This window comes from Musa acuminata, chromosome BXJ2-6 (genome assembly GCF_036884655.1).
Source record: "Musa acuminata AAA Group cultivar baxijiao chromosome BXJ2-6, Cavendish_Baxijiao_AAA, whole genome shotgun sequence".
Lineage (NCBI taxonomy): Eukaryota > Viridiplantae > Streptophyta > Magnoliopsida > Zingiberales > Musaceae > Musa > Musa acuminata.
In genome coordinates, this window is record NC_088343.1 from 40319311 (window position 1) to 40342398 (window position 23088).

At 35.5% G+C, this 23088-nt stretch overlaps 4 protein-coding genes across 4 annotated transcripts; 1 reads left to right on the top strand and 3 right to left on the bottom strand.

Annotated features, from left to right (window-relative positions):
- Positions 1 to 912: 912 nt before the first annotated feature.
- Positions 913 to 3458, bottom strand: LOC103989396 (large ribosomal subunit protein eL42). Its single transcript, XM_009408222.2, has 4 exons — positions 3333 to 3458; positions 1558 to 1737; positions 1210 to 1284; positions 913 to 1130 (listed from the first exon to the last, which is right to left on the bottom strand). The coding sequence occupies exons 1-4, from the start codon at positions 3333 to 3335 to the stop codon at positions 1071 to 1073; spliced, it is 318 nt and encodes a 105-aa protein (XP_009406497.2). The 5' UTR covers positions 3336 to 3458; the 3' UTR covers positions 913 to 1070.
- A 1449-nt stretch (positions 3459 to 4907) lies between these two features.
- On the bottom strand, positions 4908 to 7394 carry LOC103989397 (protein LHCP TRANSLOCATION DEFECT). The gene is made up of 2 exons (XM_009408224.3): positions 7043 to 7394; positions 4908 to 5304 (listed from the first exon to the last, which is right to left on the bottom strand). Exons 1-2 carry the CDS (start codon positions 7304 to 7306, stop codon positions 5047 to 5049), a joined length of 522 nt encoding a protein of 173 aa, XP_009406499.2. The 5' UTR covers positions 7307 to 7394; the 3' UTR covers positions 4908 to 5046.
- A 5281-nt stretch (positions 7395 to 12675) lies between these two features.
- Positions 12676 to 14890, top strand: LOC103989846 (polyphenol oxidase, chloroplastic-like). Its single transcript, XM_065114308.1, has 2 exons — positions 12676 to 13592; positions 13903 to 14890. The coding sequence occupies exons 1-2, from the start codon at positions 12729 to 12731 to the stop codon at positions 14779 to 14781; spliced, it is 1743 nt and encodes a 580-aa protein (XP_064970380.1). The 5' UTR covers positions 12676 to 12728; the 3' UTR covers positions 14782 to 14890.
- Positions 14891 to 15480: 590 nt separating this feature from the next.
- Positions 15481 to 20178, bottom strand: LOC135615589 (protein FATTY ACID EXPORT 5-like). The gene is made up of 3 exons (XM_065114309.1): positions 19836 to 20178; positions 17532 to 17619; positions 15481 to 15835 (listed from the first exon to the last, which is right to left on the bottom strand). The coding sequence occupies exons 1-3, from the start codon at positions 20032 to 20034 to the stop codon at positions 15763 to 15765; spliced, it is 360 nt and encodes a 119-aa protein (XP_064970381.1). The 5' UTR covers positions 20035 to 20178; the 3' UTR covers positions 15481 to 15762.
- Between the last annotated feature and the right edge of the window lie 2910 nt (positions 20179 to 23088).

Here is a 23088-nt window from a genome sequence, read left to right on the forward strand (position 1 = left end):
ATTAACATATAATCTTTTGAGACTGCCATGCCTAATCTAATAAGCGATGGGACATTCCTACTCAATCATACACCTTATTAGCTCACATGATTAGTAGTTGTCTCTTAACTCACTTTTCTATTGTTCTAAGGCACTACTTCTGGAGGTGTAGAGACTACCATAATAAGAAAAGAAATCATTTCTCCAGAACTAATGTTGACAGAACCGTGGATTGTGTGTTTCTGAAACTACTAATTTTTGCAGAAAACTTAGCTCACTTGCTCCAAGAAAAACTCAAACATTCTGGTTGGCCTTGAGAACTAGTTGTGTCATTGTTAAAGGCCAGGATCACACACATATGAGCAGGCTAAACAGGAAATTCAATAGGAGATTGAAAATTAAATAATTAAAAACAACTATCAGGAAAAACCTTGACTGACAATGTCAAGTCTCCCAAATTGAGAAGGCAAATGCAATGATATATAAGTAAAATCATCACAAAAACATATATTACCAGGAGTGATGTTGTATTTAAGCCCTATAAAGATGAAGCATTACCAGTGATTGATGATTTGGTTAAACCTCCTAAAGACACAATATACTGTTATGACTTCAAAACTTGGATCATCAAAATCTAAAAAGAAAATTGCATTGACAATGTATTGCACTACTAGCTTGTCTAAATGTATAAACCATATAATAATTGCATTTAAGATAATTATCTGATGTTAAATGTATTTCCAACAAACACTGTCCTACTGTGAAAATTAATCACAACTTCATGTCTCTAAATTATCAACTTCAATCAGGAAAAATAAACATATCCAGTATCTGTTTAATATTTGACCAGATACCGGTCTCCAGGTTCGTGCTGAATTATCTGGATCATACTGGTCTGCTGAACTAACTCATTTGGTGTAGCAACAAAGAATATAGGCAGCAGAAAGATAGCATCAATTAAATAAACATGCAAAAGTTAAACATCATTGTCATTCCAGTCATTTAAAATTTAAACTAAAATCAGCAGAGAACAAACTACAATCAGTCTTTCCCAAAAAATCCTAGATCGGTGAAACATCAACAAAAACAAACTAGAAGAGAGAGGTCCCCTTCCCCTTCTTGTCTCCACCAATCTCAAAGTGCTTACATCTCTGCATAGCGAACGAAAATAGAGTTAAATAGATAAAAATGTTAAACAAGAAATCAACAGTAAAATATGATGGTTGAAACCTTTATTGGATGCTGCGAATAATGCTTGCAACTCTGGCATTGTAGCTTCAACACAATCTTCTTGGTCGTTTTAGCCTGTAAGTATGTTATGATTAGTACACCTACTCTAACCTTCAGATAGCTGTAATGAACGAAGCTGATACTGTCATCCCACAATGCATTGTAACTAACACTTAATCAACAATGCTTTAGAAATCAAATAATGGTGTACTGCTTAATTTCGATAATTAAACACAAAAGCAACTATTGGTTGCAAATCAACAAACAAATAAATTGCAATTGGTCAATGATGACAATTTATGCAACCACATAATTATTTTCCCTAGATGTGCCACAAAACACATGTACCTTTTTGTGGAAGACAGGCTTTGTCTGTCCACCATAACCTGACTGTTTTCTATCATAACGACGCTTCCCTTGAACAGAAAGGCTATCCTTTCCCTTTTTGTATTGTGTAACCTTGTGAAGAGTATGCTTCCTGCATGCTTTGTTCTTGCAGTAAGTTTTCTTTGTCTTAGGAACGTTCACCTGTATGTTAAAGTTAATGGTAAAGTTCATTGTCAATAAATAGGAAAAAAGAAAAAAAAATTCAAATAAAGCTAGGAGAGGAAGAGCTTGCTAAAATAAAGGTAATGACAACCCTTTTTATTAATACAGCAAGATAATGTAAACAATTAAAATCCACATGAAGTTCAAATCGATCATCTACTCTGATATTTGAATACCATGTTATAATAAAGAGCTTTTAGCAAGGCAAGATTGCAATACTATGTAACATAATTGTCTTAAATTCTAGCTACAAACATCTTATAATTATTAAAGTGTAGTGTCAATACCATAAGACCTTTCTTCACAAATCAAATACTGTTAACCATCATATACAAACAGGGTTTGTTAAATCAAGGTTCAAGATCCAAAGACACCAAGTTTTTTAATCCAAATACCAAAAGCATACATATCATACACCTAAAAAGAAGTTCAACACCCTGAATGAGCATTGACATACTAAAATTGACTTAAGCTTAATTTAGAGTCTAATTTGATATTGTATCCAAATGAAGTACTTACAACTTGAGATTACATCATCTAGTGCAATTAAGTGAGCATGATTCCTTTATGCTTTATCACATACATAAAATGGCATGCTGAATGATAACAGCATCAATTCTAGCTACATAACATAGGAAAGAACATGGCTTTCTAGTAGCTAATCACTAAGCTAGAAGTTGACACAATGCAATTCCAATTCAAGAGTTTCTCGTGAGGATTATGATTCTGTGGCATGCATGAAGCTGTCTGGAATGACATATAAACGCTCCAGAAAACAAGCAACATGGACAAAGAACAAGGGAACTTTTCTCAATTGCATATTTTTACTCTACCCTGCCACACCAGGGCTTCCCAAAAGAGGTTGGGACATGAGATGAAATAATAATCATGTTCGTGTTTAGATTCAAAAGAAAGAAGACACCATCGCACATGACACAATATAAGAGTGCTGAATAGTTTGATTACGATTAATTTGGGTGCCCAGACAGATTGGTTCTCTCTAAGACTAAATTAGGTCCAAGACAAATGATGAAAAATAGAGGGTTTTAGCACTCAAGATCTTTGAGCGTCTATCTTGAACGGGGACCAATCCTAATACTCTAACAACATAAATGGACTACGTCCAGAAGAATGAAAACTCACAAAATAGAAAAAGAAAACTTATTAGAACATAATTAGTCAAAAAATTAAGAAAAAAATGCAGCAATCCATCAACTACAAAAAAAAAAAAAAAATCGATTTTGATCTCAAAAACTAAGAGGATATTTGTCAAAACGCATGGACGAGGTAGGATTATAAACATATGAAACAATAAGCCAAGCATACCTCATTAAAATTCCTACAAGACGTAAAGAGGCACTTTTTCTATTACCCAGAACCTCTGGCCTAACCAACGACAATCAAACATAAGCCTCCAATGACTCCCTACCTCACGCTCACGTATCACATTAAAACCGATTTTTGACACGACAAATCGAAAAAATGTAATGTTTTTGGATCAAGAAAAAGAAGGATCGAGCGAACAGATCCACAATTTCTCAGATCCAGAAGAAGAAGAGGATCGATCGCATTACCATATTTGCAGCTCAGCGTTGGCGTTGTGGTTGCCGCCTCCGAAGCCTAAGAAGAAAAGCCGGATCAGATTCGATCCCTTTTTATGAGGGACGGGGTTAGGGCTTTGAGACGTTCAATAGCAACGAAATATCGATCTTACCCCTGAAGCCATGGCCTCTGGTGAGCTTTGGGCTCGAGCTTAAGGATTGGGCTGGAAGGCTTCATAAGCCCATTTGAATTGAGACCCAACCCTCCTTCCCATTTGGTAATGTCGGCTTGCGGTAGTTTCCTATGTCCGGATGATCATCACAATCATCATCTTCACAATTTTTAATGTAAGGTGAAGTCGTGAATTCTTTGAATTATTATTTTCATGTAATTTGTTATCTTTTTAGTTATATGTAATGCTCTCTATTTTTAGATAAATTACTCAAAAAGAATCAACTTGATTGATCAGTATAGAAATTTTTTTGTCGTCATTATCACAAGCATACGATTAATGAAAAAATAAATAAATAAATAAATAGAACGGAATGTGTGCACGCAAACATCATTGATCATATAGATCCTTCTTTAGATTTCTCTCCATAGTTGATTTAGTGGCATTTAATTTCACACATTATGTATTTTTAAGATAAAAGTTGTGCATTAGCTTGAATTCCATATTTTTAATTTCACACATTAGTTGATTTTTTTGCTTGCAAGAGAAGAGGGTAATTTAGGACAATATGAAATCTAACTTGAATTGTTTGGGACACAACTTTGTATTGCATATGAAGCATTATCAAATATATAAGTTGCAATTTGTTTGACTTGTATAAAAGTCAACTACTCCAAACCTACATGGTAAAGCCCTACCATCATCTAATAGTATAGCCATTTGACTGTTCATTGGCAAGCATTAACTAAGAGTAGTAATCTACTTGTAATCAGCTTAGCTAAGAAAAGTATGCTCAAAGCAGATATTTTTCTGCCCTCTTCAAGATTGCATGTTTCTTAGAGAACTCATGCAGAATAGTCTGAAACATAAACTCAGCTTCATCCAAGTTTTAGAAGATTGATAGGAACTCAAACTTTGCCAATGTGTTTAGGACTCGAACAAAAGAAAAGATGATGGCTCATAAGTCCACATTATCATGCAGTGAAAGTAAACCATTTAAGGATTGGATGACACTGTTTGCAAACAGATTAGATTTCTATATCACAAACAGGTCGTATGACAAGAAACAACAACCGAGCACTTCATGATATGATTTTAGCATGCAAGTCGATGAATGAAGCTTTAGCTTAGTTTGCCAACTGATTCTTGAGAAACAGTGATCACATATAACAATTGATCAGAGTATAATGAATTGGAAGATAAAAGAGAGATTCCAACCAAATAAAGAAACTCCAGAGAAACCATACATCCTTCTTCCTTACCAGGGGTTTCTGTGGCAAAGCCAATAATGATCTCCAACGTTCATTTCACAGCAAATTGTAATCTGAAATCTGCACATTTTAGGTCAATAATCTCTTTAACTGCATTCTTTCACCTTTGAGTTGGTGCTCAAACTGATGCTTAAGAGTATTTTGTCAAAGTAAAAGCAAAAAGATTATCTTTGGGAAAACATCCACTACTTACTTGGTAATCGACTGTAGAAAATACTGATCCATTATGTTTGACATGACTAATACCGACCAACAATAATAAAAAATAAAAAATTACATAATTATGATTGAGCAGATCCTTGCTCATGCCGTTTTAACAGGATAGCCCGAGATTAATTCTTTGATCTCCTCGCTGACTGCTCTATCCAATGCGGTCCTTCCATCTGCATCTTTGACATCATACTTTGCACCTGCCCTCAACAGTTCCTCAATTTTAGGTTTGTCACCTTCAGAAGCAGCCAACATCAACAAGATATCCACCGGATGAATGTTTTGGCTTAAAAGTGACTCCATCTTATCATATGAACCTTCCACAGCAAGCATTCCCATATAATTGAAATACTGCAAAAGTCAGGTAGACATTCTCTTATACCAATAAATACTAGACATGTCCACACGAATAAAGAACGTAATACCTGACTAAATATAGCTTTCTTCCTTTCATCATTAATGGTATGTGAATGATATGCAAAAGTTGGGAGAGAAATTTGAGAAAGCCTGCAAGAACCCAAACAATCCTACTAGGTGCAATTACAGCTCAATCCAATATGATCAGCAAAACCCATGTGCTAGACCAAATTTTGGCCTCACCAGGGTGAAATTGGTAGCATTGGTATATATGATCTATGCCAGCTGAAAATTCAACTTGTGTCCATGTATATAAATGCATACACATAGATTACTCCAGATGATGTATTAATATTGTCTTATAAGCATTTTTTGGTCAAAAAACCAATTGTCATGTTTGTTATGGCAGTCGATCAATTATTCTTACTGATATATGGTGGTGAATTGAAACCTGCTAAACTTATATCCCCTGAAATTTCAAAGTTAATTTAAAATAAAATCAGGCTGCTTCAAGCTAAATGAGGAATTTCATCAAATAATAACCGAATGGGCGTCCAATTAAGCAATGAAAAGTTTAAAAAACCAAAACAGGACACTTGCAAATGAGATAAATCCCCTTTTGACCAAATTCCTTGGCAAAAAAAACTTGAATAACTCAAAATCAATAAACATTAACAAGTATATTTAATTAATGTAGTCCAATGAGTCGACGTCAAGGTGATACACACTACTAAGTTGACATCCAAAATGCAAATCAGAAGGTGCAAGTCAAGGAAGAAGGGTGGAACTAAAACCAAAGAGTTTGACAACTAAAGGCCATGAAAGCAAGTGAAATGAACAGTGGTCAATTCACAGTTTGCTTTGTACAAACAGTATCCAACTTCTTGCAGGAGAAGAATGTCAGTGACCCAAAAACTATTTTTCTTGTTTCACAGCAAATTTTCTATCAGACAAGATACCAAATATATTGATGAGCCCACAGTTCATTGCTTGCATAGGCAGATTTTAACTTTGCATTTATTATGAAGCAATCGAGATTGGTCAGATTAAGAGTAGCAATTTTAAAATAGTGATGCAGAAAAAGTTTTCTCTAATTTAATTCTTTTTATCGCTTTTTAGTAAGTAATATATCCAAAAGATTGAAGATTTAACCAATGTATCCAAAATGAAAATGAAAGTGAATCCTTAAATATTGTGACTTGGGTTTTTTATTTTATTTGTCCATACATGTCTTCATTCATCCAAATGAATCAGGATTGTTGATTTGCCATTATGACACAGTCCTGCACACAAGAGTATCAAACCTATTCAACTCAATCCACTTGCATTAGGATAAATACATCACCATATCTCATTATTGTTTATGTTTCTCCGACTTTAAAATACAGTTCTTTAAAAACTCCCAAAATTTCTTCTTTTCTCGAATCACTTGATCCTAAGTATCTTTCTTTCTTAAACTAATTTTAGATTTAAGTTTCTGTTTTTGTTAAAAACCTTAACCAAAGTTTCTGCTTTCAGTTAAAGTTTCCCAAAGTCATGTTTTCCATCCCTACCATCATCTTGCGATTTCCAATTCTTGAACCCTCTCCTCACGCATCAAAAACACCTACACAAAGATCTCCACTTTCACGTAGAGCTCACAACTTTAGAACCGTAGCGCAGGGTATAAGATAACAAGTTTACCAAATAAGCCTCCAAAGCCAAGAATTAAAGAATCAAAAGCAGGACTGACCTGTTCAACATCGTCCCGATCGAAATCATCCCGCGTCTGACTTCCATAGATTCCGGCGCCCTCAGCATCGACACCCCGGTTACCGAATCGGAACCAGCAGGTAGTTCGCGAGCCGTTGGTCTCCGGCCCCACCTTGGACCTCATCTTAGAGGGCTTGAACCATCCGAGCCGCCTCGTGAGGGCGAGAAACGGAGAGCTCGGCCTTGCCGAAGAGGAAGAAGGAGAAGGGATTTGGAAATAGAAATTGCAGGGAATTGAGGCCATGGCGCTCTCTCCTTTTCCAATTCTATTCTCTACGGTGCGTATAGCGGAAGAGCAACCGGAAAGGTGGGAACTTTGTTGCCCTTTTCATTTATCCGACCCCGATTGCTTCTTTTTAATTTATCCTTATGTACATTAAAAAAATAATTAGATTATATAATTAAATAAGATATATTATATATTTAATTAAATTTTGACTATGATTATCCGTTAATAAAAAAATTCTATGATAAAATTTCTTAGAATATAGTGAGAGAGACTCTCCTACTCATAGATGGAATATAAGACTCTTTATTAATTTTTATAATTTTTTTTATTTTATTACTTTTAGTGATTATGTAAATGATAGAAATACAGAAGAAGATGGATCTAGTTCTCTTTGTAGTTTAGCATCGTTATTAATTTTAAATTCGACAATGATGCATTTATAGATGAAATTTTTTTCAAATAATATCGAAAGTTATTTTGAGTCCGATATTAATCTTTTTCGTGTAACAAAAGCATAATTAAATTTTTTATGCTTATAATTTATAACAAAAGTCAAAATAATTTAGATTATAAAAAAATTAAATCTATTTATGTGATTAAATTTATTTGTTAGCATCCTTCGTTTACAAAAAAATATTATCTAATTTTGATCTATGATATATCATCATTAGCCTATTGTTAGCGATTATATTTATTGAGTGTGGTGGCCTGTATTAGTTATCAGCCTTGTTGCAGGTGATTGTTTCTCTCGTTGCTAGCACAGCATGGGGCGGCTTTGTGGTGATATAATGACCCTATTGAGGGTGAACTAGGGTCACGCGACGATTATGCGAGGTTGGGTGTTACCGTGCTATATGATATTAGTTTTGGCTAGATGTGGATTGAGGGGTCAATGGTAGGAAATGATTGTTACAACAAGGCATGATAGGAAGGTATGGTCATGGCAACAAAACTTAACAAAGGCATTTGGTGGACGACGATCATTAACAATGGGCAACACTAATGCGGGTTATAATCGGGTTGATGTTATTATTGTTGGTAGCATGGCTCGTGAAGGTAGGTATCGAGTGAAGGGTAGTGACCTACTATGGTGTCAACCCTACCATAGACAACACAATAGAAGTGTGGCGACAACATTATTGTGCAGCAGCCTGTACCACAGACAACACAGCAAAAGTGTGGCGGTAACACTTTTGTGCAATAGCCCTAGTGGCAGGTGGTGGTTCAAGTCGACGATCACAAGAGCTCGTGCGGTGTGGTGTGTTGGTGGTTGCGTCGTGTGGCTGTATAGGCGATGACATTGCTACTGTCGATTGCTGATGTTGATAGGACACTGATGACTATCAATGACGCACGACAATGCAACACAGTGTAGGAGGTGGAGCTGCTTGCCTTTGTCAATGAAGACTTATGTAGTTGGGCGTATGCGTGGGCAAGGTGGCACTAACGACGATGCAAACTGTGGTAGTATGTCATCAATGGCACGGGGCAAGGACATCAGTTATAGAGCAGCCACCAATGTTGAGCTGCTTAACAGACGTGCAACAGACGAAGCCAAAGGAGAAATCACAACTTGAGACAAGTGATTTTAATTATTTAGCCCTAATTTCAACCACAAAATCCCTAATTTTGGCTAAATATTTTGACCAAGTTCTATCCTAAATCACATAATCCTTTAATTTTCTTTCCTATCCTACTCTTCAAAATTAAATATTTTTTAACTTAAATCCTAACTATAAAATTTAACCAATCTACCCAAAATTGGATTTGACTGATTTTGACTTTGGTTAATTATGTTTTTGATCATACTTGGATTTTGATCGTATCTCGATTTTGACCTAATTTCTATTTTAGTTCCACTGGATGTTGATAGTTTCAAAATAATTTTGACTAGTTTAATTGGGTTGGTGTTCAGCTCAAATCGATTGAACCTAATTCAGGTGGTCCGATTCTAGGCTTATCCAATTAAATATAGTCGATTGGGCTAATTTAAGATCTTATACAAAACTAAAAAGTATAAATTATAGATTTTTTTTTTATAGTTTTGTCACATGATATATTCGTAAAATTTTTTACTTATGATAATTAAATTTTAATAATTATTATTGGATGTTTATTTAGTTATTTATATGTATCTATTTAAAATTATGAAATAATATTTATTTTTTACATAAGACATGATTTATATTTTATCATGATTACAATCACTATATGATTTTTTTATATTGATTATGCTAAAAATCATCATGATTATTACTTTATTATTATTAAACTATTTTTACATAAATTAAATTAAAGTATACTTAGTGAATGTTATTTATAACTTATATCCCTAAGTTTTTTCTAACTTATAATTGCTAAAGTGACCTGGTATGCTTATATGAAATAAATTATAAAGAATGTTTAGTCATTTATAAGATGTTTTGAATTATATTTTATATTACTAAGTTAGTCCTAGAGTTATCAAAGTAACCTATAGACTAATAGCTTATAAAATTATATTAAAAAATTAATCTTAAATGATAATAAAAAATAATATTCATAATGACATATATAAAGATGATATTTATATAATCTAAACGAGTATCTATTTTAAATAATTATGTGATAGGATAGAATGATACCATTTTTTATATATTACAGTTTAAGATTATATTGATGGTATTAGTCACTCATAAATAATTTTGAGTGAATACTAAATATATCAATACTTCAACTAAAAATAAAATATGGATGATATCATTAGTTTATTATATTTTTATTGATATTATTTTATATTTTCTAGTGGTACTCCATTCCTTATACTCTTATACTTCTAGTATTTTTAGGTTTAAATTATTTGAAATTGTTAAAGTATGTATAATTTATCTTGGGTGTATTAAATCTCAATCCATATTATTGGTTAAAAGGTTCATAGATTTGACTAATGAAAGTACTACATAATAGATTAATGAAATAAATACTTAGGAAAGATCTAATACGTTCAATCTAATATCCATAAGAATGATAATTATAAATTATATAAAAACTTCATGATCATTGCAACTAGCACACAAAGATATTTAAGAGCTTTTGAAGATAGATTTATATATATTGATAAACCATTAATTGATATATTAATAAATAAATTACATAACACATTGATTAGTTTCACATCGAAAGTAGACAAAACTAAGATTATCTTATAAAGAACTTCTGAGTATACTATCATCAACTTAAGCTTAAATATTTTGAGTCAAACAAGCTGATAAGCTAAGATTTGAGTACCTATTACTGAGCTAATAAGTGTATTACTATCAATTTTAGTTTAAATAATTTGACTAGGGGTTTGAGTATAGTATGATGACATTCGAATGTAAGGTTTACAAACATATGTTATATTTATACATTATTTAGAAATTTAGTTTCTCTATTTAGAATTGGTGACTTAGGTTATTATCTTTAGTTTGATAAGAGTAAACTCAGTATAGTTATGATTCCATAAAAATTGATTTTAGAATTTTGTGTGATGGTTTATATAAAATTAATTTGAATCTTGGATTGATGACCCTGTAATCAAATGTTGGATTGAAATATAGTTTCGATAGTAAGACATTTATATATTTATGATTATCTTGTAGAGATAAGAATCTTCAATCTATATGAAAACAAATTAGATTTAAAACTTATTTTTAAAATATTTTCTTAGTTATATAGAAAAAATCAAGGAATACAAATTTTATTACCCTCATCGTTACCGAAGGATACAAATGTAGTAATATAACATTCTTTAAATTTAAAAATAATAAAATTAGTGAGAGTGAATAATTTTAAAAAAATAATTTTAATATAGAGGAGATATAAATTGATACTCGTTTATCAATTTCTATTTGTGAGGTTGTTGTTCCTTAAATAAGTAAACAAATTGAGTAAATAATAAAATAATATTAATAAACCCATAAATAATGTTGATGTCATAATTAATGATATTATAGAATAACCAATATTGTAGAACAATCAATTAGGAGATTCTCGATAAGAAATACAAGGTTTTGCTTTTGGTGGCAATATGCTATTTGTTGCTTATGGGGTTAAATCAATACATTCTAAAAAGAATATTTGAATATCAATCTCATCGATCCCATAAGTATCAGATCAAATCCCATCAATCTCATAAGTATCATATCAAATCCCATCAATCGAATCACTTTTTTTTTTTTTGAGAAAAACAAGACATCTAAGTAGTACAAGTAAAGAGATCTATTCATTGATAAGAAAAAAACAAAGGTAAACAGTGATTGGATTGATGAGAAAATAGATAGTCTCTTTTTTTTATTTGGGCCCCCTTCTCGTGTCAATACAAAATATCATGATTGGAGCCTAATTAGTTAATTAAATTATTAATTTCATTTGACATAAACCATTGATTAAAATATCTAAGATAAATTAATAATAATAAACTCATTAAATTCTTATAAGTCAATCTTAATATTGTCTATTTCGTGAGACTAATCGAGGTGTTAAATTTTTTTTACATATATCAATAAATCGAGTCAGAAGACTTGATGTAGAGCCAGGATTACGCCTTACGTTAAGATTTAGTTTAGGTTATATCGATCTTTGATGATAATGTCAAACCGTTGAGTGGAAAAAAATTATAACTGCCTAATTAGTCCCATATCAAAATTAAGTAAGCCTAAGATTGATTATAAGGTTTTGATAAATATATTATTTTTAATTTTAATATAATTATTTAAATTAGTAGTTTAAGTTAAAAGAAGTTGATCGATCAATTAGCTTAACAAACAAATATTTGGTATCAAAATAGATATCTCTCAAGCATCATATTAGGATTTAATTTTTTTTGATATTTTGATCAAGAGCTTAGATCAAATGAATGTGATAAACCAATCCATCTTTGCGGACATTTAAATAAGATCTTCAACCTAATTAGATACATGTATTTGCACAGATCGGCATGGAATGGTGACGACCCAGCTGCTATCGAGCATGATCCTGAATTCATACCATCCATGGGAATATTTTACTGCACTTAAACTCCTTCCGAGATCACAACTTTACTTAAGACCAACCCAAGAAATCATCTAACGCATCATTTTTGGATTTCTGCACCTTCTTTAATAGCTCATGGAACTGCAGCCAACATCTGTGGGCAGAACATGGAACCCAACCTCATGTTTAAGCGATCATGAAGTACTTTAGTAGCTTGACAACCCCGTGACAATGTGACTCGCAACTCTCGTCGTCAAACGACGTGGGAAGGTCCGCTTTTGTTAGCGTGCCGAGGCGCATCTTATGAACCTTCCTTCGAGTCTATTCACAGCTAATGAGTGATATCTTAGTTCCACTGTGGTACTACTGGCTTCATCTGTAGCATCTGCTTACGCTCTATAAAGCTCTTCATCACAAGATCAACCAGCATTACCTATAGCTACACATGGCTTCTATCTCTCAGCTAATCACTACAAGCATCCCCACCACTTCATGCCCCTTCTCCCCTCCGAGAACCACGGTATCGATCTCCGGCTCCAAACACCACCACCGCGTTTCCCCCATCTCATGCTCCACCAGAGACCACAACCAACCCCTCGTCGATCCCACAGTCGACCGCCGCCACGTCCTCGTCGGACTAGGCAGCCTCTACGGCGCCTCCGCTGCACTAACGTCCCTCCGCGAGGCCAGTGCGGCACCGATCGCGGCGCCCGACCTGTCCGCATGCGGGCCGGCTGACCTCCCTCCGGATGCCACTCCGACGAACTGCTGCCCGCCGTCCGCGGGCGACGCGACCGAGTTCGTCATTCCCGACCCGTCCTCGCCCTTGAGGGTGCGCCCGGCGGCCCACTCGGTCGACAAAGATTACATAGCTAAGTTCGCGAAGGGCGTCGCTCTCATGAAGGCGCTTCCGGCCGACGACCCCCGGAACTTCACTCAGCATGCCAACGTGCACTGCGCCTACTGCGACGGGGCGTACAGCCAAGTCGGCTTCCCGGACCTTGAGCTCCAGGTGCACAACTCATGGCTCTTCCTGCCATGGCACCGCTGCTACCTCTACTTCTTCGAGAGAATACTCGGGAAGTTGATCGGCGACGACAGCTTCGCGATTCCGTTCTGGAACTGGGACGCCCCTGACGGGATGCGATTGCCAGCGATGTACGTGGATCCCACGTCGCCGCTTTACGATCCCCTAAGGGATGCACAGCATCAGCCGCCGACGTTAGTGGATTTGGACTTCGGAGGGATCGATCCTTCTTTCAGTGATAAGCAGCAGATTGATCACAACCTCAAGGTTATGTACAGGCAGGTAATTAATGGACTCCAATACCACTGAATCAGTCATGCATTATGTTATTGTCTGTACGAGCATCATAAAATAATGATTGATAGGCGACATCAGCCATAATTATCCTGCATTAATTGACGAATCTTGTAAACAATGTCATCTTGTTGGGCTTTCCATGGCTCATGGAGTTGATTGATGTGATTCTACGTCAATGATCGCTTGGAGAACGTAACTTAAGCTTGATGGGTCAAACTTCTTGTCTCGATGACGACAGAATACTGTCTTTTGATGCTTAGTTTTGTGTCATATTAACTGCAAGATTTTTCTGCAGATCGTCTCGAATGCACCGACACCGAGGCTCTTCTTCGGAAACCCCTACCGAGCCGGCGACAATCCGAACCCCGGTGGCGGCTCGCTTGAGAACGTCCCCCACGGACCGGTCCACGTCTGGACCGGCGACCGCAGCCAGTCGGAACTGGAGGACATGGGCAACCTGTACTCCGCCGCTCGCGACCCCGTCTTCTTTGCCCACCACTCCAACATCGACCGCATCTGGAACGTGTGGAAGGGCCTCGGTGGCCGGCGCAAGGACCTGGCCGACCCCGACTGGCTCGACGCCTCCTTCGTCTTCTACGACGAGAACGCCAACCTCGTCAAGATCCGAGTTCGCGACTGCATCGACTCAGACAAGCTACGCTACGAGTACCAGGACGTCGGTAACCCATGGCTCAACACACGCCCGACGGTGACGTCCGGAGTGAGGCCGAGAGTGGCCGGAGTGGCGCATGCAAACGTCGTGGAGCCGAAGTTTCCGATAAAGTTGGACTCGGTGGTGACTGCCAAGGTGAAGAGGCCAAAGGCGGCGAGGACCAAGGAGGAGAAGGAGGAGAAGGAGGAGGTGCTGGTGGTTGAAGGGATCGAGCTGGATCGAGACGTGCACGTCAAATTCGACGTGTTCGTGAACGTGACCGACCACGGGAAGGTCGGGCCGGGGGGCCGGGAGCTCGCCGGGAGCTTCGTGAACGTGCCTCACAGGCACAAGCATGACAAGATGAGCAAGCTGCTGAAGACCAGGCTGCAGCTGGGCTTGACTGAGCTGTTGGAGGATCTCAAGGCTGAAGGAGATGGGAGCATCATGGTGACTTTGGTGCCGAGGCAGGGGAAGGGGAAGGTGAAGGTTGGTAGTCTCAAGATCGAGTTAGTTGATTGAGCATGGGAGACTTCCATTCCCGCGCCGTTGTTAGGGTTTGGAATAAGCGCAACATGTTTACTGGTACACCTCCCAGAATAAGAGAGCTTTCACTTGTGTGACTTCAAAATCCTAGCCATCTTCTATGGATTGCGACGCAACCTGAATCTGAGCTTACACTGAGCTCAAGATGTGGCACAGCAGCCATACCTGAATTCAGATTGCTATGCCAGATCGCATTCGAGCTCATCAGCTCACCCCGACCACCAAAATTTCCCTGATCACTATGGGTGATGAAAGATCAAGATGAATATATTTGTCAATCCCAGATAAGAACAGAACTAAAGCAAAGAGATATTGAAAGAACCAGTAATCATAATAGTGTCCTTGCTGGAAAAACGGGGAATTATGACTCAAAAAATTGGCAGTGCCTACCCAGAAGCTACCTTATGATTGGTAGAGAAAACCAGGAGCCTTCGGATGACAGCCTGAAAGCTCATACAATTAAGGCTCTCTGAAACAGAGTCACACAGATCTTATCAATTTCACTGATATTAGTAAAAGCAAATGAAGCCATAATGGATCAAAGGCTAATATGCTTGACTTTAGCAGCTAAACCATTCTTACCAATAGCAGATGCGTCAGTTGCAGATACCTAATCACTTAGCTTGAATATTCATAGTGTTCAGAAATAACTATCTGAAGCTACTTGGAAGAAAATTTTGTTGACATTAAGCCCACCAAATTTCATTCATGATCCTCCGACTGAGATCATTAAATTTGTCATATCATATCAGATTACAATGTCCTAAGGTATAGTGTGAAAATTATTGAATCACAACTTGCTCAATTTCGTCCCAGCCGCGCAGCACAAGCTGTTTGAGATATAACAAGATATCCGCGAATGTTGATCTGAATTTTACACATAAAAGAAAAAACATGATTCATGTTAACCAGTCGCATGCCCTGAATTACACCTGTCATGCATGCTTCCGACATAACTCATTCTGCCTTGGGCGGAATATGATTACCTCCGCTTGCAATCTTGTACAGATAGAAGAGAGACATCATCGCACTGCAGATGGATCAGATAGTAGTGATTTAGGAGTTAAGAACCACTTGCAAGTTATAAGTGCCTCAATTTCATTTACTACCTTTGAACCAAAAAGGAAAAAGATAAACATGCACCTTATTTCAGTAGCTGTAAGAGCAAAAGAGCTTCTTTTATCCATAGTTTCAGGAGGGGTAAACAAATAGGAAAAAGCATACAATAACTCATGTAAAAGAGCATGAAATGCTATTATTCCTTATACAAAAAATGGAAAGAAAATAAAAGTAATAGATTTCAAATTCAAGAACTGTTAGTAAGCATGAAAACCACTTCCAGTTCAAACTTGAAAATATCCTACAAAACTTCAACTCATTTTGTCAGTCAGACATTAAATATAAAATAGCTAGGGCAAGGACTTGTTCAAGACAAAAGCTTCAGAAACTGTTACTCATGCATTAGTATATACATTCTATTCTATACACCCCCAAACATTTGCTTAGTGGGGATTAGGTTAAGCTATCTATCTCGATAGCTTTAATGTGGTTAATTTGATTTATAAGAAATATTAGCTGACTAACTTTTGATACAACCCTTTTGCAGCACATCTGACCGGGTCTTTTTCATGATCCACAAAGTGGATATTTCCAACTCAACAATAATCTAGCTCCTATTCATAAAAATAAGTCTGCATCAGACCCAAATCTTACTTTGGTTTGAGAAGCTCTGACTTTACCATCAAATTTGCCTGGACCTCAAATTTAGTAGTTGGTTGCTTGAGAGAAATCAAAAAGCATAAGAGTGCCCAAATACAAATGTTACTAAAAAAATTCAGGACTTTCTTTTGGAAACTTAAAAAGGTTGCTGCAAACCTCTACTAAAGGAGGAGATAACACAAAGATTCTTAGTTAGACTTCAATGACATATTCAGTTTATAATCATGTCAAATCTGAATGACACACAAATAAAAATTAACATCTCAGTGAACTTGTAACATTTTGGAGTTCACAAATGAGTTTTGTAATTGCACCAATGTTATTAATGACGCACTTCATGACTACCACCCACCAATCTGATACATTAGCTGCATAATATTATTCCCATCCCCTACCACCTGCAAATCTGATACCTTGGCTGCAAAATATTATTCCTCTCCCATTGTCCTAATAAGATTCAGTAGCTTAAATTATAAGTTATATATGGGATACTAAGACTCACCCTTTTGCTTTATACTATTATATAAGTTGGGATGAACCAATTCAGCTTATAATGTAAAAGACATCACAGTATATAAACAGAAAGATCTAAATTGCCATTGCATTATCTCATTGTATTATATTATGGTACAAAATTGCAAATAAAGATTGAATGAACTTTTTTTTATTGAGAGTGACTCCTGTCTATTCTAACATTTCCTTCCCTTTCTGCCTAAATCATGAAAGAAGGGGTAAGAAAATTACCACTGATCCATCTACATAAAGATGTCACTGTTGAACCACTGAAAGATAAAAGACCGCTCAATAGAGAACAAAATATACAACAGAATCCAAATGATGCACAAAAAAGCAACATGCTCTCAGTGATGCACGGTTGCAAGCATAATACACAAAGAACAGCTGCTATGGAACCAAGTTGAGTGCAGAAGTTCAAGCATACAGGAGAAACTTAAGTACATATTTTAATGGATGCCACAGATTGAAGAGAAAGACAACTCAAATGGTACCTGAGAGCAGCAACTAATCCAGCTGGCATTATTTTGGAAGTTTCCAGGTATCTTTTGCCCATAACAAATGTTAAGATAAGGGAACAAACTGTTGATAGACAATAGAAGGTCAAGGAAAGTGTATGATAAAAAGTATAGAGGAGAAGACTAGTAAACAGAGCATAAGGTCATAAACTTAATCTTAAACTTGTTAACATATATTAATTCAAGAAACATAATATCAAAATCATAAGCACTGGAAACAACTAGCAATTTTGGACATGAAAAGGAGGAAAGTATATCAAGATTTTGGTTTGAAGATGCCACCGTCTTTAATTAAGCATAAATGTGCATTTTTATTAAATGATAACACAATTCAAGAGTAAAATTAACATGAACTAAAATCAAAGAGTTACTGTAATTGAAATCTCTTATTTAACAGGACTAAGAGATGAGGCCCTTATAGTCCAAATGTGATTAACAGTAATACAAAGAAAAGAATAGAGAAGCCGTATATATCCTGGCACTTCATTGCTTTCCGAATTAGCAACTGAGCATACAACTATTAGAGACCTAAACGAAAGTAATATATGACCTTTGTGTAGCTATCATGTTGCTTCAGTAGATCTAGAGCGGAAAAGATACCTAACTTGACCATTGTAAAGAAACCACTGTTATTACCACTGTATTATCATAAAGGACCCCTTGATTTTCTATAGAACTTGCACATGGTTCTCAAGTGAAAATACAGGCATCACAATTCATACAAAACCACATACACCTTTAACTGCTCATAATGATCTAATGTTTAAAGAGGAACTCAAACATCATGTAAATTTCAAAATAGAAAGGTAGAAAGCCCCTAAAGAACTATTAACAACAACAACATGGTGGGTGCTTAGAATGGTTAAGCAGCCACCAGATCAGTTATTTTGACTATCAGTAGACTGACTGTAACTCAGAACTATTTACCATCCTTAGAATGATTGCCTGGAGCAGCAAATGTAATTAATGAAGAATAGCAGCTCATGTATACATAGCATATCCAGATTCTAGACAAGTTCCTAAATTACTTTCCTAACATTGCATGAAACTGAGTCTCACCTAAAGCTTGACAAGTGATTTATATATCATGGTTCGCCTTACCGATCTATACTGAACCGTACCGATATATCGACATATGGCATGGTGGGTTATACCAACAAACTGATATGTGCCGCCGTATCGGACGATACACTGTGGTATGAAGAACCTTTATATGCTGTGTGACTATGTTGGTCAAGCAATACTTCACGGATTTATATAAAACAAAAAAATACAAATTTTGTGTGCATTAATATATCGTATGCATTGAGTTAACAAACTTTGATCAAGATGATCAAAACATATATGAATCCAGATATTACCAGTGATTCACAAAATATGAAACAGGTGGGAAACGAGCCACTCTCAACAAGATCTTCTCCTAAGAACTTTACTCTGAAAAATAATGAAAGTAAACCCAAAATACTATGTGGCTAACTTCTTTACGAAAATATTTAGAGATACTTAACAAACATTTACTTTCCATCGTCACCCTAAACCAGATTCAATTTGAGTTGACATAATGGAAGAGCTATCCTTCTTGAACTCGTGTATATGAGGGACTAGGTATGTAGGAGGTTGCTCCATCTTGTCTATCAGACCACACAAAAAAAAAGGGAAAAAAAGAAGTTCCTAGCTTTTTGGTTAACCATCACCTAAACTGTGAACCAAAACAATGAGAATTGCCTTACGCATGATCAATTTGAACTTTTGATACGTCTTTTAACACACAAAACTAAATGAGGAAAATGAACTAGAATGAAAAAAGTTGAGAAAAGAGATGATCTTCATTAATTTCCTTAATCATGCATATGAAATCGAAACAAATGTACCAAAGTCTGTTTGTCCTAACTTATCGACTAAAACCACCAAGAATATTCATGCCAATGACCTAAGCGTGAAGCCTACCTCTTTTTTTTCTTGCGTGGCAAAACTAATGTGCTCTAACCATCGGAACGTCCACTTGACAACCAATAATCATTTAAAAAAAAATTCATCGTGATGATTTTAAGGAACAAAGATCTCTTCTTACTCAAAAAATATACTTTGAGCTCAGATGAAACGAAGTGCGTTGCAATCAGTACAGCAATTTCCCCCGTTCTATCAGAAATAAAACAAAAGCTGAGAAAGGAAGTGCAACGGGATCCGATCAAAGAAACAATCAAAGAAATGAACGACCAAACTTAGGGAGGCATAAATTTGCGAGCTTTAAAGGAACAGCCGATCCAAGAGGTATCTTACGGGTCTCGAGGGCCAAGGCGAGATAGGAGTTGCGGCGCTTCTCGAAGGCCTTGAGGCTGAGGAACCCAGCCAGGAGGAGGACGACGCCGGAGCCCGCCCCGCCGGCGAGTGAAGCCGTGCTGCCCCGCCGCGCATAGCCGACGACGCCGCCGACGAGGACCAGGAGCCCGTACGGGATCGTGAAACAGAAATCGTGCATCTCGCCTCACAGATGCTGTCCGATCGATGGAAGAGAGAGATTTGTTTGTGACTTAGATCTGTCAGTCGTCGATGATATATCCTGTGCTCAAGAAAAGAATCGAGTCTTGAGGAGTTGGTGGTAACACTATTAACTGGTGAAATGGTGATTAAGAAAGTGTGGCATCCACACGGAATATTATATTTTTCAGGCGAAGGAAATCAACGTTGTCAAACTTTGGACCCAAATAAATATTATTTAATGGCAATTTGGTGGACAGATAAATTAGTAAAAATACTAATTTTAAAGACTAAAAAAAAGATAATTTAGGTCTTTGGGAAATCATCTTTATGGTTTTTTGAAATTTTTATTTTTATTTATAAAAGTGAAAAATAAATTATTTAAAATTTTAATAATATGAATCAAAATAACTGTAACCCTATCAAAAATATGTTTTTTTCTTAAAACTTTTAAAAAATATTCTTCAATAATATTCAAATGGTCTTTGACCTAAAGTGGTCATAAATTCACATTAAATTGGAAAAAAAAATTAAAAATCACACAACTTCAACCTTTTAAGAGCCCACATTATCAAAGTCACCCCTTTTAATGGTTTAAAAATAGAAAATTTATCATTTATGTCTTTATAATTATTTTTAGGTTTTTTAAAAATTTCAAAATTTTTAGGTATGAGATGAGTTGCAATATTTTTGGATAAGTATACACTAGTTTTTGAATAGACACCTATGTAACTTTATTAAAATATAGTATAAATAAAATCACAAAAAATTTATTAATCAAATGTTTAAAAAGCATTCTTTGATGATATTTAAATAATTTTGACCAATGATTGTTGTAAATTCATCTTAAATTGGGAAAATTTTAAAAGACACAAATTAAAAATAAGGGATAAAAATAATTCAAAAAAAATATTTTAAAGAGTTAAAAAATGATTATTTATACCTTTTAAAGTTATTTTCAGGGTCTTTTGAAAAATTAAAAATTTTAAAAAAAATGAAAGGTGAATTACACTATTTGTGGATAGGATTATATTGTTTTTAAATATGATCTAAAACATGTTGTAACCCATTTTAAAACTGTGTAACATATGTCTTAAAAAAATTTATCAAAGAATTAAAAAATATTTTATTTTGATAATAATCAGGTAGTTTTTGACCCAGAGTGGTTGTACATTCATTTTTAAATTGAACATAATTAGAAAAGGACCCAATTCAATTTTTTTTAAATCTAAAGTATGTGAAAATATCAATTTTAAAGATTTAAAATAGAAAATTGATCATTTAGATATTTGCAAAATATTTTTCTGAAAAAATATTTTTTAAAAAAAAATTGGAGATGAGTTACGCTGTTTTTTTTTTTTTAGTGAGACCACACAATTTTTGAATAGGATCTAATGGATCTAAATTATTATTATTATTATTATATATATATGTCTTAAAAACTAAAAATGGCCATTAGCTTTTGTTAGTCATTTTAAAAGCTTCATTAAGATTTAGGAATTTTTAGATTTTTATGTATTTAAAATAAATGAATAATATTATTATATTATATTTTACTTTATATTCAATAATATCCTCTTGGATACACTTATATTGATGATATATGAAGTAATGTCTAGTATAAATAAATCATTATGCAGTATTCCTTTTGTTAATCTCCTAGGCTTTGTCAAAATCTGCAACAAATTACAGATGTGATAAGCATTATTAGTATCTAATACCCATGTGTTATCATAAAAGTCTAACAAATGAAGACTGATCGTGAATGTACCTAAAGCTTCTCCAAGCTTTTATTTCGCCCTCTTTGCAAGGTACTCTTTAAAGTTCCTCTTCCCGTGCTCGTCTTTGCTGTAGTGGAAGCACTGATCTTTGTTCTTTACCGGGTCTTTCTTAACAATCTTTGCTTTACCCGGATTGTCCTTGCCCTTGCCCTTCTCAAGGAACTTTCTGCTTTTCTTTTTTTTCTAGTATTACTAATATAAAGAACTAGCTTCTCTTTCTTGATAGTGCTCTCTGCCTTCTTCAACATATTGAGGAGCTCAAGGAGAGTCGCCTCAAGCTTATTCATATTAAAATTTATTATAAAATATGAAAAGAAATATGATAGGGACTAAAGCATAAGATCCACACACAGGTTATTCTCTAGGATCATTCCTAGACATGTGAGTGTCTCTATCCACTCAATCATCTTTATGACATGGTTTTGAACTGGTGTCCCCTCAGTCATCCTAGCACAGAAGATGCTCTTGGATATCTTATATTGTTGAGTCATTCCCTGTTCCTCAAACAGTTTACGAATATATAGGAGAATGGATGACATCCATCTTTTTATGCTTTCTCTGCAACTCAAGAGTCATGAAGCCCAACATGTAACACTGAGCAAGAGTAGAGTCATTTATGTTCTTTATTTAACGAGTGATCTCATTCTCCCTTGCCCCTTCCTCGGGCGTAGGCATAACTGTATTAGGGGCGTACACGGTTTTTTTCCGTCGTGAGAACAATTCTCAAGTTGTGGAGCCTATCTGTATAATTCAGACTAATGAAGCGGTTGACATCACGTAAGGAATTTGAAAGCGATATTTTTCTATAAATAAAGATGTAGTAGAAATAAATAACATGCAGATTTTATAAAAAAATAAATAATCAAGACATGAACTTCTATCTTATTATACTCCCACTATATTACTAGCGAGTCACACGACACCCTCAACACATGAAATAAAAGTCTTTGGCGGACTTCTAGTGGGGATCAGGATCTAATCGGCGTCTTAGTATAACCTCGAGGGACTTGGCCAATCATACTAAGCCCAAAAGGTAAGCAACTATTGCTGATCATAACTCTTTATGATTCCCATCCTGTTTGGCCTCCGAACCACCATGGTATCAAGAGACTCGACCAATCATGATGTTGGATTAAGTCAACACTATCATTACAAGATAAGTCTGATTGATGATGTACCCTCGAGGGACTCAACCAAGCATACCATATCCTCTGGTCACCAGTGACATCTCTATATCGTAGGCAAGATAATGAATCACGATATAGGTGAGCCTC

Bases quoted from the DNA above. Each gene is read 5' to 3' on its own strand.
- LOC135615589 (XM_065114309.1), bottom strand. From the start codon at position 20,034: ATGCACGATTTCTGTTTCACGATCCCGTACGGGCTCCTGGTCCTCGTC. The intron at 17,620-19,835 runs GTAAGATACCTC...GTCTATCAACAG, and splicing joins CGCCTTGGCCCTCGAGACCC to TTTGTTCCCTTATCTTAACA. The intron at 15,836-17,531 runs GTACCATTTGAG...ATCCATCTGCAG, and splicing joins GGATTAGTTGCTGCTCTCAG to TGCGATGATGTCTCTCTTCT.
- LOC103989397 (XM_009408224.3), bottom strand. From the start codon at position 7,306: ATGGCCTCAATTCCCTGCAATTTCTATTTCCAAATCCCTTCTCCTTCT. The intron at 5,305-7,042 runs GTCAGTCCTGCT...TGACTTTTGCAG, and splicing joins ATCGGGACGATGTTGAACAG to TATTTCAATTATATGGGAAT.
- LOC103989396 (XM_009408222.2), bottom strand. The intron at 1,285-1,557 runs GTACATGTGTTT...ACATACTTACAG, and splicing joins AGCCTGTCTTCCACAAAAAG to GCTAAAACGACCAAGAAGAT. The intron at 1,131-1,209 runs GTTTCAACCATC...TTCGCTATGCAG, and splicing joins ATTCGCAGCATCCAATAAAG to AGATGTAAGCACTTTGAGAT.
- LOC103989846 (XM_065114308.1), top strand. From the start codon at position 12,729: ATGGCTTCTATCTCTCAGCTAATCACTACAAGCATCCCCACCACTTCA. The intron at 13,593-13,902 runs GTAATTAATGGA...ATTTTTCTGCAG, and splicing joins TCAAGGTTATGTACAGGCAG to ATCGTCTCGAATGCACCGAC.